The sequence below is a fragment of the Macaca thibetana genome, chromosome 7, assembly GCF_024542745.1.
Source record: "Macaca thibetana thibetana isolate TM-01 chromosome 7, ASM2454274v1, whole genome shotgun sequence".
Lineage (NCBI taxonomy): Eukaryota > Metazoa > Chordata > Mammalia > Primates > Cercopithecidae > Macaca > Macaca thibetana.
The window spans coordinates 101120137-101139422 of NC_065584.1; the positions used below are offsets into that span (position 1 = coordinate 101120137).

General features: G+C 44.1%; 2 protein-coding genes across 3 annotated transcripts in view; both read right to left on the minus strand.

Moving 5' to 3' along the window:
• The window catches only part of TICRR (TOPBP1 interacting checkpoint and replication regulator), a 55345-nt gene extending 51555 nt beyond the window's left edge, over nt 1–3790 (minus strand). For both annotated transcript variants that reach the window (XM_050797715.1, XM_050797714.1), the window contains exon 1: nt 3137–3790. In XM_050797715.1, the coding sequence (XP_050653672.1) occupies nt 3137–3790 (654 nt within the window). The remainder of the gene's footprint in view (nt 1–3136) is intronic.
• Nucleotides 1–19286, minus strand: part of WDR93 (WD repeat domain 93) — a 289540-nt gene that overhangs the window by 160972 nt on the left and 109282 nt on the right. The gene's annotated exons all lie outside the window — the stretch shown is intronic.

Genomic DNA, 19286 nt, shown 5'->3' on the forward strand with positions numbered 1-19286 from the left:
ACATTGCGCCATTGCACTCCAGCCTGGACAACAGAGCAAGACTGTCTCAAACAAAACAAAACAAAAACAAAAATATGAACAGTATACTACAGAGTATGGTCACATTTTTCATTCGTATGTATATTATAGGATAAGTGACAGACACGTCCTAGTGGTAGTTTCAAATTTGGGGATCTGTAAATGTCCACTAGACTATAAGCTCTAAGAGAGCAGGGACTACATCTATTTGATTCCTTAGCATGCCTGGCAGGTATGGAACAAATATGTGTTGAATAAATCTAAGGCGTAAAGTTGAAAATGTGTCAGAGGTCTCTTATCCTCTATTCTATCCTGTATCTTAGAAAATATGATATCCTGTTTTATGCGCTTGGATCCCTCCGCCTCCAATGTAAGTGCAAGTTCTGTTTCTCCCAGTTATACTTCCCAAACTGTGCGCTCCCCAAGGCAGGACCTGGATTTTCTCTTCTTCCCTTTTGCCCACTCCTGGACGGAGCACTCCTCAAGGACACAGCCTAAACCTTCCTTTTGCCCAGCATGGCTGGGCAGGTTTTTGAATAGGAAATGCTAGATCTTCAGCAGAAGAAAATTCCAGAAAAGCTTAAGAGTGTCTGATGGGCATTTTCTTAGGGGAAACAGCAGATGTAAGAAGGGAAGCCTCAGAGAAGACCCATCCCCTCAGGAAGGGATCTTTAAAAATATCCAGTCAACCCACTTATTTCAATGCTATTCAAAAAAAAAAAAAGAGAGAGAGAGAGAGAGATTAAAGAGAAAAAAAGTGAGACAAAGAATCTCCAAGACCCATCAAGCCCCATCTAACTTATTTCTAGCCAATATTTAACAAAATACAATTCCAGAAGAAAGTTTTTGATGTGATATGAATTGTTTCAAACTGAGCAATGTGTTGTATACTGTGTCTAAGGCTTGACTGGCTGCCTTAAATTTTAATATTTCTAAGATTCTTTTCCCCATAAATGTTTATCATCTCCTTAAACACTTCTTGTCCTTTCCTTTTCTTGACAAACCACTGCTGCCTTATTTTGCATTTGCCACGCCTTTTTCGGGCTTTGTATGTGAAGGCACTTTGAAAATGTTAACACACCATATCATTATTTAAATACTTGCTCATTTTCCATCTGTAATCTTGCAATTTAACTCACTCCTGGGTTAGTGACATGTATTTCCATTAAGTGGAATGGCATCTTTCACCTGGTTAAACCACATTCCAAAGACTTCCCATTAATTAATTAGAACAAAATCCACATTTTTGACCTTGGCCCTACAGGTCGGCCTCTCCTGCTTTCTGACTTCCTCTCACACTGCTCCCCTTGCCTACTAGGTCTCAGCACTCCTTGCCTTTTTGTTTCTGAAACAAACTAAGTTCATTTCCAGCTGAAATCCTTACACCTGCTCATCTCTTCACCTGGAATGTTCTTTACCTACCTTTGAGTTCCTCCTCCTTCACCATTCAATTATCTGCTCAAAAAGGCCTTCCCTGCTGGGCGTAGTGGCTCACGCCTGTAATCCCAGCACTTTGGGAGGCTGAGGTTGGCGGATTGCCTGAGCACAGGAGTTTGAGACCAGGGTGGGCAGCATGGTGAAACCCCGTCTCTACTAAAAATACAAAAAAATTAGCCAGGCATGGTGGCACCCGCTTGTAATCCCAGCTACTTGGGAGGCTGAGGCAGGAGAATTGCTTGAACCCAGAAGGTAGAGGTTGCAGTGAGCCGAGATCGTGCCACTGCAACTCCAGTCTGGGTGACAAAGCAAGACTCTGTCTCCAAAAAAAAAAAAAAAAAAAGCCTTCCCTGACTATCACCCTATATACAATAACCACCTCCTTCTACTCCCATCCTCTCACCCCGTTTTATTTTCTCCAGAGCATGATCTGAAATTGTCACTTGCTTATCTGTTTAATCTGTTCCCTGCTTTGGCTAATATGTCCCCAGCAGCTCAAACAGTGTGGTAGGCACTCAATGTTACTGGCTTCTCAATGTACATTTGTTGACTAAATGAAATGCAATGAGGAGAAGGATGAAGGCAAAAATATATACTTATCCTAGCACTTAACAGGAGCAGGGGCCCTCACCGCTTCAACAAAAATCCAAATTAGCCATGTAAGACTTTAAGTTTGCAAGTATTTACTCATTTAGTCAGCAAATACTGACTGAACACCTACAATGTTTAATACACATCTGGGTGGCTGGGCATGGTGGCTCACACCTATAATCCTGGCACTTCAGGAGGCCAAGGCAGGCGGATTGCCTGAGGCCAGGAGTTCGAGACCAGCCTGGGCAGCATGAAACCTGGTCTCTACTAAAAATACAAAAAAATTACTTGGGCATGGTGGCGTGGGCCTGTAGTCTTAGCTACTTGGGAGGCTGAGGCACGAGAATCGCTTGAACCCGGGAGGTGGAGGTTGCAGTGAGGCGAGATTGTGACACTGCATTCCAGCCTGGGCGACATAGATTATCTCAAAACACACACACACACACACACACACACATATACATGCATATGTATACACACACATGTATACACATATATACATATATACACACACACACATATATACACACTCACACATCTGGGTATTGTGTTAAAACCTGCTGCCTGCCTCTGAGGTATTTTTAGACTAGATGGAGAGTGAGAGATGTGCACAATCAAAACATATGGAGAAAGGGTTAAGTGTCACACAAAAATGTGTATAGCAATTCAGACGCTGGACTGAGCAGTTGTCACTGGGGGAAGCGTTAAAGGGTAAGTGAAGTTAGGACTGGCCTGGAAGAGTGAGAACTGGCATTCCAGGCAGATTGAAGAACACACATAACACAAAACAAGCGGTCCAGACCTGTTGATTTTCTAGACTGGACTTTAATATGCTAGAGTAGATGTAGTGTGTAGGAAAATCAAGTCTGGGAAGGCAGGTAGGGCCCAAATAGTGAGGGGTCTTAAACAGTAGGTAATGAGGAACTACCCATTTTGTTGTGAAAACTGTCCCTATTTATTTATTTCCTTCCGAAGGGAGCCATAGTCATGTTAGTCTCATTCCGGGTCTGTGGCTGCTCTAAGGACGCTGCCAAGTTCTGGTTAGCGAGGAACGCACCGCGCACGCCGAGACGACTGTAACCTTCCTTACCTTAGACCATTCGGTGGTATCCACCCAGTAGAAGGTGATTTTTCGGGCGACCATGACTTCCTGGACTCTCTTGGGCAACAACTTCTCCATCACCTGCTTAGGGGTGGGCGGCAGGCGCTGGGCCTGGGCCTCGCACCCAGACACGAACTGCAGCAGCTCCCTCTGCGAGTGCGGACAGGGGGCCAGGAGGAAGACGGCGTTCACCAAGCCCCCGAGCGCGGCCTCGGCCTCCTTGGCCTCGCTCTCCACGTCCAGCAGTCTCCTCCCGCTGCTCCGCAGGATCGGCTTCGTGGGCGACGTGATCTCGGGCCGGTCCCACTGGTAGTCTAGCAGCGTCTCCATCAGGGCGCCGTGCGTGTGGGTGGCCCTGGGCGCCGGGCCGGGCAGGTGGGCGCGATCCTCGAGCCTGGCCTCCAGCTCCTCCTCAAAGTCCTCCCACGAGCGAGCCCCCAGCTCGCGGAAGTCAGACACTCGGGACGGCCGGCTCCGCGCCCCCTGCGAGTCAAAGAACTTGAAGGCCCAGTGGACCCTGGCCAGGCCGAATCGGCAACTCAGGTAGGTGAGGAGGCGCAGGGCGGCCCGCCGGACCCGGCTGTGGCGAGCGGCGCCGCCCGCGGTGTCGAGCAGTAGCATTACTTTGTGACAGCATGCCATATCGGCCGTGCCGCCGCCCCGGGGCCCCGGTCCGGGCCCGTGCCACCGTCCCTTAGTCCCTTCCTTCAGGGAACCAGCGCCATTCACTGCTTTCCTTTGGGACCCTGGTCGAAAGGCTCCCGCGCTCTTCAGGAGCTGCTGCTATTGGCGGAGCTAGTTTCCAAGGTTAGCTCCTATTGGCTGCTTGCCTTACGTAAGTTATGGGAGCAACTTCCATTTTTGGCGGTGATTGGAGGGGCAGTGGAGAAAACTTCAGTCTGATTGGTGAAGGGAGTGATGGTGGGCGGGTCTCTGTGTTTCGAGAGACGCTTAGCATTCATTGGCCTGGGCCTTCGTTTTAAATTTTAAAGAGGTGGCGCCTCGGGGGCGTGTCAAGAAGTTTCCCCATTGGAAAGAGGCCCGCATTTGTGCGCACTCGTGAGTGCGGACTGCTGGGCCACGTTTCCCAAGACCGAGGAAAACTTAGTGCGGGGAGGGAATTTGGGATGGTTTCAATCGAACTGGTTGAAATCTCTGTGGACCGTCTATGAAGTAGAATCCGACGACTACGGCTTTAATTTTCTGTAATTTAAAAAATTTTATTAAAAATTAAAGGTTCGGCCGGGCGCGGTGGCTCACGCTTGTAATCCCAACACTTTGGGAGGCAGAGGCGGGCGGATCACGACATCAGGAGATCGAGACCATGGTGAAACCCCGTCTCTACTAAAAATACAAAAAATTAGCCGGGCGCGGTGGCGGGCGCCTGTAGTCCCAGCTACTCAGGAGGCTGAGGCAGGAGAATGGCGTGAACCCGGGAGGCGGAGCTTGCAGTGAGCCGAGGTCGAGATCGCGCCACTGCACTCCAGCCTGGGCTACAGAGCGAGACTCTGTCTCAAAAAAAATTAAAGGTTCACTCCCTTTGCGCCAGGAACTTCTAGGAGTTTATCTGCAGAAGGTAATCGGAGAGCCAGATAAAAGACGTCTGTACTTCTTAGAGTTTATTTAACATCAGAAAAAAATGGAAACAGTTTGGGAATGGTTAAATAAGGTGTGGTACACGCCCAAGGGGAACATCGTGCAGCTCCTTTTTTTTTTTTTTTCTTTTTTGAGACGGAGTCTTTCTCCATCGCCCAGGCTGTAGTGCAGTGGCACAATCTCGGGTCACTGCAACCTCCACCTCCCGGGTTCAAGCGATCTTCCTGCCTCAGCCTCCTGATCTCCTGAGTGGCTAGGACAACAGGCGCACGCCACCAGGCCAGACTAATTTTTGTATTTTTAGTAGAGACGGAGTTTCACCATGTTGGCCAGGATGGTCTCGATCTGCTGACCTCGTGATCCACCCGCCTTGGCCTCCCAAAGTGCTGGGATTACAGGCGTGAGCCACCACGCCCGGCCTGGTGCGGCTTCTTAAAATAGTGTTTTATTATGTAATGTTAGGTTTAAAAAGTGGACCTCAAACAGCACCTGCAGTGAATTCCCTAACTTTTCTATCTACATATATATAGATATCTACATATATATATAGATAGATATCTACATATCTATAGATATAAATTATATGTAGATTTGCATTATAGATAGAAATTATATATAGCTATATAGATAGAATTTATACAATTATATATAGATAGGCCGGGCATGGTGGTTCACGCCTGTAATCCCAGCACTTTGGGAGGCTGAGGCGGGCGGATCACCAGGTCAGGAGATCGAGACCATCCTGGCTAATATGGTGAAGCCTTGTCTCTACTAAAAAAAAAAAAAAATACAAAAAAAAAGTATATGTAGATAGATAATCATATAGATAGAAGTTATATATAGATAGAAATGCATTTATATGCATATTTTTAAATTGTTAATATAATATTGTGTACCACAAGTTGTCTGTGATTGTCTCTCCATGTGATTTTTTTTTTTTAACTTTTTTACACTTCCTTTCGCTGGCCAACAGTCAGGCTGATTTCAGAGATGTGATATGTGCCTCTAGGATCAATGGAATATGGTATTTGGAAAGAAGAAGAGACCAAGAATAAAGGTCAGTTACCTGAATATGTGTTTAAGGAGACTGATCCAATACTCCACACCACTGAATTCTGCTTGTTGAGCAATTCTGTTTCCACTTGGAAACAGAACAACTTCCTTTATGTGCCTTGGCTTCTCCAGTCAAAGTCCTCAACAATTACTGCCTCATGTACAACAATTTTCTCTTTTGTTTGAGTTTTCTAGGGCTGCCTGCCGTAACAAAGGATCAAACCCAAAAATTGTCTCACAGTTCTGAATGCTTGATGTCCAAAATCAAAGTGTTGGCATGCACTTGCTCCCCTCCAGCCCCCATGGCTCTAGGGCAGAATCCTTCCTTGACTCTTCTAGCTTCTGATGTTTGCTGGCAATTCTTGATGTTCTTCCTGTGTCTCCTCCCATCATGTTCCCTCTGTGCATGTCGGTCTCGGTGTCCAAACTTCCCTTTTATAAAGACACCAGTCATGTTGGATTAGGGCCCACCCTAATGACTTTATTTTAACTTGCTTACTTCTACAAGACCCTATTTTCAAATAAGATCACATGCTGGGGGATGTTGGGGGATAGGACCTCAACATATCTTTTTGGGAGGACACAGTTGCAATGAGCCAAGATTGCACCATTATACTCCAGCCTGGGCAACAAGGGTGAAACTCCGTCTCAAAAATAAAAAAGAAGAAGGAAAGAACAAGTGGCTTTACAAGATTCCTGCTAAGAAGTCATATATTGGAAGTCATATTATTAATATTAACAATACAATCACAAGCAAATCACATGAAAATGGTGGATCTGACATTCTCGTTTTCCTAGTATGAGATCTTTGTTAGCCACACTTTAAGATTAAAAAAGAGAATTTGATCAAATCTTACACTTGTGTCCAAGTGAAATGTGGAATTAATAAAAAGGCTATTTGAAATGTGTATTTTTATTATAATTAATCACAAACCTTACCTAAGTGTATATTGTGCCTTGAGATGTTAGGTAAAATGATAGTATGAAGCTATCACAATTAGCAAGACATTTAAAAACTGTCTATTTTCTCTTTAGGTCACCCTTTATAAATTTCTCTTTTATGTTTTATAATACATCTTAATAGGTATCTACATATAATTTGCCAGTTAGTAAATATACATATATTAGGGGTGCAGGGTCAGCTTCTATTTCTACATATTTCAAATTACATAAAGTATAATTCTATCTTCATCAGGGAAAATGCCAAATAAATATGGAAACCACTGGTCTGCTTATGATGGTGGCTTTGGTACAAGTGATGGATATGGTGAACCATGGTTGAATTCTGGATATATAATATTTTGAATGTAGAAGTGACATAACTTGCAAACAGACTGCAGAACAGAATAATGACTTCTAGGCTTCGGGCTGAAAATGGAATGAAGGGTGGAGAAGACTCAGTGAGGAAGTGATGGGAAGGAGGGTGCAGAATATCAAAGGTTCTAGTTAACCCATGTTAGTTTGAAGATGCCTAATGGACTCCAAGCAGAGATGCCAGGTGTGTGTGCAGTTAGATATATGAGCCTGGGCCAGGCACAGTGGCTCATGCCTCTAAGCCCAACACTTTGAGAGACTGAGGCCAGTGGATCACTTGAGGCCAGGAGTTCAAGACCAGCCTGGCCAACATGGTGAAACCCTGTCTTTACTAAAAATACAAAAATTAGCCCGGCATGGTGGCTCATGCCTGTAATCCCAGCTGCTTGGGTGGCTAAGGCACGAGAATCACTTGAACCTGGGCAGCAGAGGTTGCAGTGAGCCAAGACTGCACCACTGCACTCAGCCTGGGTGACAGAGAAAGACTCCATCTAAAAAACAACAACAACAACAACAACAACAAAAAGATAATGAACCTGGAGCTCTGGGGAGAAATTGAGGCACAGAGATAATTTGAAAGGGATGAGTACTCAGCTGTCATTGAAAGCCCCAAGCCTGGATAAGAGGGTGGCAAGAGGAGTGGCCACTTGGGTAGGAGGATGCTATGGTCGGAATGTTTGTGGTCCCCTAGAATTCATATGTTGAAACTTAATTACCAAGGTAATAGTATTAGGAGGTGGGGCCTCTGGGAGGTAATTAGGTCTGAAGGGCAGAGCCCTCATGAATGGGATTAGTGCCCTTACAATAGGCGCAAGGTTCGGTGGCTCATGCCTATCATCCTAGCACTTTGGGAGGCCAAGGTGGGAGGATTGCTTGAGCCTAGAACTTGGGGGCCAGCCTAGACAACAGAGCAAGACCCTGTTTATGCAAAAATAATAATAAAAAAAAAACTAGCTAGGAGTGGTGGCACATGCCTGTGGTCCCAGCTAGTTTGGAGGCTGAGATAAGAGGATCACTTGAGTACAGGAAGTCGGGGCAGTGAGTCATGATTGCACCACCTCATTCCAGCCTGGGCAACAGAGCAAGATCCTGCCTCAAAAAAAAAAAAAAATAGACTTAAGGGAGCTCGTTTGCTCCACCCACTATGTAAGGACACAGCTAGAAACCTCTATGAACTGGAAAGTGATCCCTCTCCAGGCACCAAGTCTGCTGGTACCTTAATCCTGGACTTCCAGCTTCCAGATTGTGAGAAAAAAAAAAAATGTTGTTGTTGATAAGCCACTCAGTTTATGGTATCTTGTTATAGCAGCCCCAAAGGACTAAAATACTAAAATCAGGAGAATTAGGTGAATGTTAATCCAGTGAAAAATTGGTTTCCAGAACGAGGGGGTGGAATACTATGCAGCCATAAAAAGCACAAAATCATGTCGTTTATAACAACATGGATGCAGCTGGAGGCCATTATCTTAAGCCAATTAATGCAGGAACAGAAACCCAAATACCACAGGCTCTCACTTATAAGTGGAGCTAAACACTGGATACTCATGGACATAAAGATGGCAATACCAGACAGTGGGGACTACTAAAGAGGGGAAGGAATGAGGGGAGTAAAGGATGAAAAACTATTAGGTACTATGCTCACTATCTGGGTGATGGGATCAATTGTACCCCAAATATAAGCATCACATAATATACCCAGGTAACAAACCTGCACATGTACCCCGTGAATCTACAATAAAAGTTGAAATTATAAATAAGTAATAGAGATATAGAAAAAATTAAAAATGAAACTGGGAGAAAAAGAATGAGAGAGTTGTTTACATTTTTAAAAGTTATCTTTTAGAAATGCTGAAATATTTTACCAACAAAATGATGTAGTATCTAGGATTTCCCTCCAAACAATAGGGAGGGGAAGATGCAGAGGTGAGTCTGGGCAGGACTTCCCTACCGTGGGTTGGAGGTGGTTGGGCTGAGTGGTGTGTATGTGAGGCTCATTGTTTCATGCTCTCTCCTCCCTTTTTTTTTTTTTTTTTTTTGAGATGGAGTCTTTCTCGGGCACCAGGCTGGAGTGCAGTGGCGTGATCTTGGTTCACCACTACCTCTGCCTCCCGGATTTCTGCCTCAGATTCTCCTGCCTCAGCTTCCCGAGTAGCTGGGATTATGGGTGCGCACCACCATCCCTGGCTAATTTTTTGTATTTTTAGTAGAGAAGGGGTTTCACCGTGTTAACAAAGATTGTCTTGATCTCCTGACCTCGTGATCCGCCTGCCTTGGCCTCCCAAAGTGCTGGGATTACAGGTGTGAGCCACCACACACTGCTTTTTTTTTTCTTTTTTTTGAGACGGAGTTTTGCTCTTGTCGCCCAGGCTGGAGTGCAATGGCGAGATCTCGGCTCACTGCAACCCCTGTCTCCTGGGTTCAAGCAATTCTCCCGCCTCAGCCTTCTGGGTATGTAGCTGGGATTACAGGCGCTGCCACCAGGCCCAGCTAACTTTTGTATTTTTAGTGGAGATGGGGTTTCACCATGTTGGCCAGGCTGGTCTCGAACTCCTGACCTCAGGTGATCCACCCACCTCGGCCTCCCAAACTGCTGGGATTACAGGCAGAGCCACTGCGCTCAGCGTCATGCTCTCTCCTTCCGTACACGTTCAATATTCTCCATGATTAAAGGAGGAAGCAGCAGAGGAGCACAGGGCATGATTCCCTCTGCCACAGGCTGCTGTGAGGTGGGAAATAATGAAGGTTGAGAATGGACTGTTGGGTTGGGCAAGGTGACAGGCACTAGATTGCTTTGACAAGAGGAGTTCTGCTGGAATGGCGGGCATCCAGGAATCAGGACACTGGCAGAGGGGGTGTGAGGAGAGGAAGGCAATGAGGACAGGCCACTCTCTTGAGCAGAGCTTTTTTTTTTTTTTTTTTTTTTTTAAATATAAAAAGGAGAGCTGAGAAATGAGGTGGTAGCTAGGGGACATGAGGAGTTTAGGAAAGGGTTTTTGACGTTTTGTTAACATCAGAACATTGCAGGAGACGTTGCAGTGTGTTTGTACTTGGTTGGAAATGACAGAGATTAAATGAAAAGCTGCTGATAGAAAAACAGCATTGGGGAGAAAGAGGACTGTGGCAGTGCAGTAGCTGGGTCCAGGGTGGGCTCTGTGACAGTTTTAGGGTTCTGTTACAAAAGACAGAAGGGGAGAATGTATATTGAGGAATAACTAGCAGCCTTAGACACACTAGGATTTGGGCAGGAACAGGGGTGAAAAGATGAGGGTGAGTGGCTTGAGGATGGAAGCCAGGGAGAGGTGGTATTGATGAGAAATTATTAGGAATTCTTTTACAAGGGCAGGAAATTGGACCAGAGTGGCTGAAGTAGATTGGAGATAGGTGGCTGCTGGTGTGGGGTCATTGGTTCAGTCATGTCAGGGCCAGTGACTGTGCTGTCCTCCTCCCATTTACACATGCTCATTAACCCAGGGAGGCTGCATACACCCTGCAAGGCAATGCTTTCACAGAAACCACCCCTCCTTTTGGATTTTGACTTCCATCCCATTTGACTGAAATGGGACACATGGCTACTCCTAGCTGCAAGGGAGGCTGGGACATTGTGGGAGATTGTCATGCTGGGAGTTGAGGTGTTGGATAGATCATTTGCACAGATCCCAGGGTGCTAGGAAGGTATGAAGAATGATGATGGGACAGTGGCAGAGAGACACCGTTAGCCGTGACCAGAATACTCCGTGAATGAGGAAGAGATCTGAAGAGGACTGTAACAAAGAGGCAGGGTGTGGCCTAATGTCAATTGATTCAAAAAGGCTGGGGGTTTATGGAGGACCGGAAGGGAGGACAGCTACCCCTATCGCAGGCCAACTGGAATGAGGAGCAAGAGAGGGAAAATAGCCCTCATTTGAGGAGGCCATAGGGGAAGTGTTGCCTGCAGGCATCAGCCAGTTTTCCTACAGGGCAAGAAGGTGAAGGAAATACTCAGAGTGAAGGCGAGGGTACATGGGGTTTGTGTAAGGGTGCACTGCAAATTCCAGAAGACACCCTAGGGAGGCTGAGGAAGGGTGGGAGATGGGCTCAGCTTATGGATATGCAGAGCTGTAAGGGGTTAAAAATCTACATGAGGAGGATGACCTGAGCTTGAGGGTGTCCCAATCTGATAGTTTTAACTTTCTCTGAGGAAGGAGGCAAGACTGAGTGAGCAGGGAGTTGGAGGGGTGGGAGTTGGGGGAAAGAGGAGAAGGTTAAAAGTAGCTTCTACAGAGAGTGGAAGGTGAGTTGGCCAGGCAGCCATGAGAAAGGCCCTGGCTGTGTTGAGGCGCCTGGCTGTAGCTTCTCTCTCGCTCTTCCTGAATTCCCCAGGTGGAATTACCACACCCTTTTCTGCATTCCTATGGCATTTTTCTAATGGAAAAATTTAAGAACAGTCTAACAGCATGGACTTTCTACCCCTGAAAAGCATATTTGTAAAAAAGCAAAATTGAACCTGGGTATGGCTCTCACACCTTCAGTTTACATCAGTGATTGGATTGAAATTGTTTTCAGTTGGCTAAACTGCTCCAGGAAAAAAAAAAAAAAAAAAAAATGTGGCGGGGGTGTGTGTTTTGTCCCAGACAACTAATAAACTCAAGATATTTTAATTAAGATGAAAAAAAGAAAGAATAGCCAGAATGAGTTGAGGAGAGGTTTAATTACGCTTGGAGCTAAATGCAATCAAATAGATTTTTAAATGGTCTCTCTGTGTGTGTATATGTGTGTGTGTGTGTGTGTGTACACTGGAAAACTCACAAAGCTACAAAGCTTGAACTGAGAAAAAGCATCTTTGTTTGCATAAAAATAATGACCTTGGACCACCAGAATCCCACGTAGGGTGTAATAGATGGTAAGATCCCCAGAAAGCCATAACCCCTAATGGCCCTACAAATGAAGTCAGACAAGATAAGGAAAAACCGAGGATCTGGCATGGATAGCTATGATCAGAGAGCAGAAACTGGCCTCTTCAGGGGTAAAAAGTACCCTCAGATCAAGGGAGCTCAAAATATCTCCCTGCCAGGATCTTGGTATGCTGTGGCCCAGCGAGTGTAGTGTTCTTCCTCTTCTTCCACCCCATACATGATAGTGTTTGTTGCACATGTTCAGTCCTTGTTCCAACAAGAGATTGATATGGGTTGTGAGATTGATATGTGTTAGATTGATATGGGCTGGCTGATAACATGGATTGGTTGTTTTTCTTTTTAACTTTTGAATTTTAATTACAGATCAAGTTTCTCTCTCTCCCTCTCTTTTTTTGTTATGGATATCTATGGTCCATCACCATTGGTTGAAAAGATTATCCATCCTTCCTTCCATGAATTGCTTTTTTACTTTTATTAAAAAATCAGACCAAGCGTGGTGGCTCACGCCTGTAATCCCAGCACTTTGGGAAGCTGAGGTGGGCAGATGACCTGAGGTCAGAAGTTTGAGACCAGCCTGGCCAACTTGGTGAAACCCCATCTCTACTAAAAATACAAAAATTAGCCAGGTGTGGTGGCACATGCCTGTAGTCCTAGCTACTCAGGAGGCTGAAGCAGGAGAATCACTTGAACCCGGGAGGTGGAGGTTGCAGTGAGCCGAGACTGTGCCACTGCACTCCAGCCAGGGCAACAGAGCGAGACTCCATCTCAAAAAAAAAAAAAAAAAATAGACCGGGCACGGTGGCTTACACCTGTAATCCCAGAACTTTGGGAGGCAAAGGTGGGTGGATCACCCCTGAGGTCAGGAGTTTGAGACCAGCCTGGCCAACACGGAGAAACCCCGTCTCTACTAAAACTACAAAAATTAGCCAGGTGTGGTTGGGCACCTGTAATCCCAGCTACTCAGAAGACTGAGGCAGGAAAATTGTTTGAACCCGGGAGGTGGAGATTGCAGTGAGCCAAGATCGCGCCACTGCACTCCAGCCTGGGCAACAAGAGCGAGCCTCCATCTCAGATAATAATAATAATAATAGTAAAATAAAAATAAAAAATAAAAATAAATAAGTAAATAAAATGGTTAAAATGTTCCTATGTGTAAAAAAAGTAAAAATATGTATATCTAATATAATAAAAAGAAATACAATGATTAAAATGGTCAGTTTTATATTATCTGTATTTATTATAATAAAAAATCTTCAAGCTAGAAAAAAATCAATTGAGCATATTTGTATGGCCTATTTCTAGGTTTTTAATGCTAGTTCACTGACCTATATGTCTGTTTTTCTGCCAGTACCACACACACCGTCTTGTAAATTACCGTCGGGAGGCTGAGGCAGGAGAATGGCGTGAGCCGAGATTGCGCCACTGCACTCCAGCCTGGGCGACAATAAATCGTCTCAAAAAAAAAAAAAAAAAAAAAAAAAAGCAGGGAGCACGATTCCTAGCACTTTATTACTTTGTTGTTCAAAATCGTTTCAGCTATCCTAGTTCCTTTGTCTTTCTATATAAATTTTAGAATAAGCTTATCTATATCTAGATTACAACTCAATCTGGGGAGAATTGACATCTTTACTATGATCCTCCCAGTATGAGAACATGTGTATCTCTTCATTTAGTTAGGTCTTCTTGGATATTTTTTCAGTGTTTTGTAGTTTTCAACATACAAGTTATGTATATGTTTTGCTAGATTTGTATCTAAAATACTTTTTTTTTTTTGAGACAGTCTCACTCTGTCGCCCAGGCTGGAGTGCAGTGGTGCAATCTTGGCTCACTGCAACCTCCGCCTCCCAGGTTCAAGTGATTCTCCTGCCTCAGCCTCCTTAGTAGCTGGGACTACAGGTGCACACTGCCACGCCTGGCTAATTTTTTGTATTTTTTAGTAGAGACTGGGTTTCACTATGTTAGCTAGGATGGTCTCGATCTTCTGACCCCGTGATCCTCCTGCCTCAGCCTCCCAAAGTGCTGGGATTACAAAATATTTCTCTTTTAAAACAATTGTATATGGTATTTTATATATATACACACACACACACACACACATAAAGGAGGAAAAAATATATACACACACACGTATATGTATATATATTTTTTCCTCCTTTATTTTATTTTATTTTATTTTATTTTATTTTATTTTTGAGACGGAGTCTTGCTCTGTCACCCAGGCTTTGAGACTCCGCCTCCCGGGTTCTGCCATTCTGTTGCCTAGTAGCTGGGACTACAGGCGCCCGCCACCTCGCTGGAGTTTTTTGTAGTAGAGGTGCGTTTCTCAGATCTCTCTGAAATCCGCCCATCTGCCTCCCTCCTGGGGGCTTGAGCCAGGCGATTTTTGTGCTTCAGCTCTGTTGCCTAGGCTGAGTGTAATCAGCTCTCTGAAACCTCTGCCTCCTTACAGGCTTGTGCCACCTGAATAGCTGAAATTACAGGCTTGTGCCACCACGCTCAGCTACTTTTTTTGCATTTTTTGTAGAGATGGGATTTCATTATGTTGCCCAGGCTGGTCTCAAATTTCTGAGCTCAAGTGATCTGCCCATCTCAGCCTCCCAAAGTGCTAGGATTACAGGTGTAAGCCACCACGCCTAGCACCTGATTTTTCCTCCTTTCTAATGTATGAGTTTAGTGCCATGTATTTTCTTCTTAGCGCTGCTTTAGTTGTGTCTCACAAATTTTCACACATTCTATTTTCATTTTCATGCAGTTCCATTAAAAAAATTTCCCTTGAGACTTCCTCTTTTGACCCTAGGATTGTTTAGAAGTGTGTTCAGTTTTCAAGTGTTTGGAGATTTCCCTGTTATCTTTCTGTTAATGATTTCTGGTTTTATTCCATTGTGGTTGGTGAATACATACTGCATGATTTCAGTTTTTTTAAAATTTATTGAGGTTCATTTTATGGCCCAGGATATGGTATATCTTGGTATAATGTTCCGTGGGCACTTGAAAATAATGTGTATTCTGCTGCTGTGAGGTGGAGTGTTTGTCTATAAATGTCAATTAGATCCTCTTCATTAGTGGTGTTTTTGAGTTCTATATTTTGATTTTGAGGATTTTCTTTTCTTTTCTTTTCTTTTTTTTGAGATGGAATCTTGCTCTGTCACCCAGGCTGGAGTGCAATGGTGCAGTCTCGGCTCACTGCAACCTCCACCTCCCAGGTTCAAGCAATTCTCCTACCTCAGCCTCCTGAGTAGCTGGGATTACAGGTGCCCGCCACCATGCCCGGCTAATTTTTGTATTTTTAGTAGAGATGGGGTTTCACCATGTTGGCCAGGCTGGTCTCCAAATCCTGACCTCAAATGATCTACCTGCCTCCCAAAGTGCTGGGCTTTCAGGCATGAGCCACCGCTCTCGGCCTATATTTTGATTTTCTGTATAGCTGTTTTATCAATTGTTGAGAGAGATGTTGAAGTCTCCAACTATAATTGTGGATTTGCCTGTTTCTCCTTTCAGCTCTATCAGTTTTGCTTCATATATTTTTAGAGCTCTGTTGTTTGGTGCATACAAATTTAGAATTGTTGTGTATCTTTGTATTCTTGGTAGATTGACCCTTTATCATTCTGCAGTATCCATTTCTAGACCTGGTGATTTGCTTTGAAGTGCTTTATCTGATATTAACATAGCTATACTTTGTTAATTTAGAATTAAGATGCTTGCATCATTTTTCATCTTTTTACTGTCAGCCTACATACATTATTATATCTGAGGAGAGTTTCTTGTAAATGACATATTGTGTCATATATTTTTAAAAAATCTTTTCTCCCAATCTGTCTTTTGATATATTGAAACTATTTACATTTAAGGTAATTATTGTATATTAGAACTTAAGTCTGCCATTTTATTGTTTGTTCTGATTTTTTTCTCTTTCTTTACCCCTTGCTTACCTCCAGGTTACTTGAACTTTAAAAAAAAGATCCATTTTGATTTATCAATTGTGTTTTTAAATGTATTTCTTTTGTATAGTTTTCTTTTAGTATTTTATCTAAGTATTCATTATGTACATATACCTTATCATGGTCTCCTGGTGAAGTATAGTAAAGTACAGAAAGCGTGCCTCCTTTTGGCCAGGTGTGGTGGTTCATGTCTGTAATCCTAGCACTTTGGGAGGCTGAGGCAGGTGGAGCACTTGAGGTCAGGAGTTGGAAACCAGCTTGGCCAACATGGTGAAACCCCCATCTTTACTAAAAATATAAAAATTAGCCGGGTGTGGTGGTGCATGCCTGTAGTCTCAGCTACTCAGGAGTCTGAGGCAGGAGAATCACTTGAGCCCAGGAGGTGGAGGTTGCAGTGAGCTGAGATCACACCACTGTACTTCAGCCTGGGCAACAGAGCAAGACTCTGTCTCAAAAAAAAAAAAAAAAAAAAAAAAAGAGAGAGAAAGAAAGCAAACTTGCCTCCTTTTAAGTCTCTTTATCCTCTCCCACTTATAATTGTCTTAAATATTTACTTTACAAATATTGATAACCACATTAGGCAATATTACAATTTTTGCTTCAACCATCAAACATAATTTAGAATACTCAAGAAGAGAAGGAAAGCTTATTGTATTGACCATATTTTTACTCTCCCCATTGTTCTTTCTTCTTTCCTGATGTTCTGAGATTCCTTATTTCATTATTTCCTTTCTGTTGTACAGTCTTCTTTTAACCATTCTTTTTCTTTTACTTTTTTTTTTTTTTTGAGATGGAGTTTCGTTCTTGTTGCCCAGGCTAGAGAGCAATGGCACGATCTGGGCTCACCATAACATCTGCCTCCCGCGTTCAAGTGATTCTCCTGCTTCAGCCTCCCAGACAGCTGGGATTACAGGTGTGTGCCACCATGCCAAGCTTATTTTTGTATTTTTAGTAGAGACAGGGTTTCACCATGTTGGTCAGGCTATTTTTGAACTCCTGACCTCAAGTGATCCACCTGCCTCTGCCTCCCAAAGTGCTGGGATTACAGGCATGAGGCACCACGCCCGGCCCGTGTAACCATTCTCTTAGGAAGTAGGTATCTGGGGGTGATGAACTCTTTTAGTTTTCCTTCACTTGAGAATGCCTTAATTTTTCCTTTATTCCTGAAGGATATTTTCACTGGATGTAGAATTCTTGACATAAAACTTCTAGACACAAAACAGTTCTCAAAACAATATTTGAAAATACTGTGCCATTTCCGCCTGGCCCCATGGGGCCTCCACTGACACCACGAGTAGGGGAACCTCTTTACACAGAGAGGTGGACGGACTTCCAGCTTCCCACTTTGCCTTCTCTGATCATCTCCAGGCAGGGAGAAAGAGGGGTGCCTCGTTCTTACTTGGTGGTGGTTAAAGTCCTGGCTCTCCACCAGGCCTCCTCTGCCACTGCCCCAGTAGGGAGGGAGAGGGCATCCTAACCTTCAGATGGATGTGGAAGTCCAGGTTCCCCAAGTGGCCTCCACTGACTTTGCAGGGGCTGGGCCTCATTGCCACTGGATGGAGATAATAGCCTCAGCCTTCCACTTAGCCTTCTCTGACACCACCCTGGCAGAAGAAGGGGCTGCCTCATTACAGCTGTGCGAGGGTGGAAGTCCAGGCTCCCACTCAGCTTTTCCACCATATGTTTACTCTGTGGAGTTTGGCTGCACTAGAGTGATTATTGTCTAAAAGTTTCTGTCTTGCTAGGCTGCTCCTTTCCTGGTCGCTTGACTCGAGAGCAGCCCTTCTTGGGGCTTCTTTTGTCTGTGTCCATTGTTGTATTAAGTTGTCAGCTTCTCCAGGATCCAGTTAAGATATAATTAAGACAAAATTAAAACCTAGAGTCTGGGTGCCATGGCTCACACCAGAATCTCAGCACTTTGGGAGGCTGAGGTGGGAGGAGCACTTGAGCCCAGAAGTTCGAGACCAGCCTAGGCAACAGAATGAGACCTCATCACTACAAAAAATATGGGTGCTGTGGCTCACGCCTGTAATCCCAGCCCTTTGGGAGGCCGAGGCAGGTGGATCACCTGAGGTCAGGAGTTTGAGACCAGCTTGGCCAACATGGTGAAACCCCGTATCTACTAAAAAAAAAAAAAATACAAAAAATTAACTAGGCATGGTGGCAGGCACCTGTAATCTCAGCCACTCAGGAGGCTGAGGCAGGAGAATTGCTTGAACCCAGGAGGCAGAGGTTGCAATGAGCCGAGATCATGTGCCATTGCACTCTAGCCTGGGCAACAAGAGTGAAACTCCATCTCAATAAATAAATAAATAAATAAATAAATAAATAAATAAATAAAAACTAAAATATATTAGCACATGCCTGTGGTCCCAGCTCCTGGGGACGCTGAGGTGGGAGAATTGCTTGGGTCTAGAAAGTTGAGGCTGCAGTGAGCCATGATTACATCACTGCACTCCAGCCTGGGCAAAAGAATGAGATCCTGCGTCAAGAAAAGAAAAGAAAAGAAAAGAAAAGAAAAGGAAAATTCAGAGAACTCACTGCCGTGTCTTTCCCTGGGTCGCAAGTTCCCCAGCCAGTCTCCTTTCCCCTCAACCTTCAGAGTCTTCTTATGTTTATTATATATGATATTCAAGAATTTTTAGCTTTACATAATGGGAACAATAGGAATCCATTTTGTGTGGAAACAGAAGTTGTGGGAATCATTGTTTTTATTAAAACTTATCTCCTTTGGGCAAAAAAAAAGAAAAAACCTTACCACATTGGGTTATATTCAAGCAATCTCTTTAAGAGTTTGCCTCATTTTCTAAACTGTGAATTCTTAGAAGGAAAGAACTGTGTTTTATTTGTCTTTGTATCCCTAGTTCTTAACAGAGTAGAGACTCAATACATTATTTTTTAAATTGAGTTGTAGTATGTTATTAAGTATTTATTATTTATCCAAAGCAAGTTAGGAATTTGTGCAGATACAGACAAGTTACCACTAGAGGGCAGCAGCAACAACCCTTTTACAAATAGCTCGGAAGCTGCATGCCACTCTGGAATTAAACCTTTCCCTAGAACTGCCTATCCTTAGTTTTCACAAGCAAAGCAGAAGCCTGGGAACTGATTGTAGTTGAGCCTCCCGGGGAGACAAAGGATCCTGGGTCCTTTGTCCAGGCTGCACCTGGAACACTGGGGCCCCATTCTTTTGGAGAAAGATGCTTCTCCCTCTTCCCTGTAAAGGGAAGAGAATTCACATATTTCCAGCATCTGGTGGGACAGTCATGATATGCTGGGTTCTCCTCACAGTGGTTCTGCAAGGCAGGCATTATTTCTTCCTTTTTTTTTTTTTTTTTTTTTTTG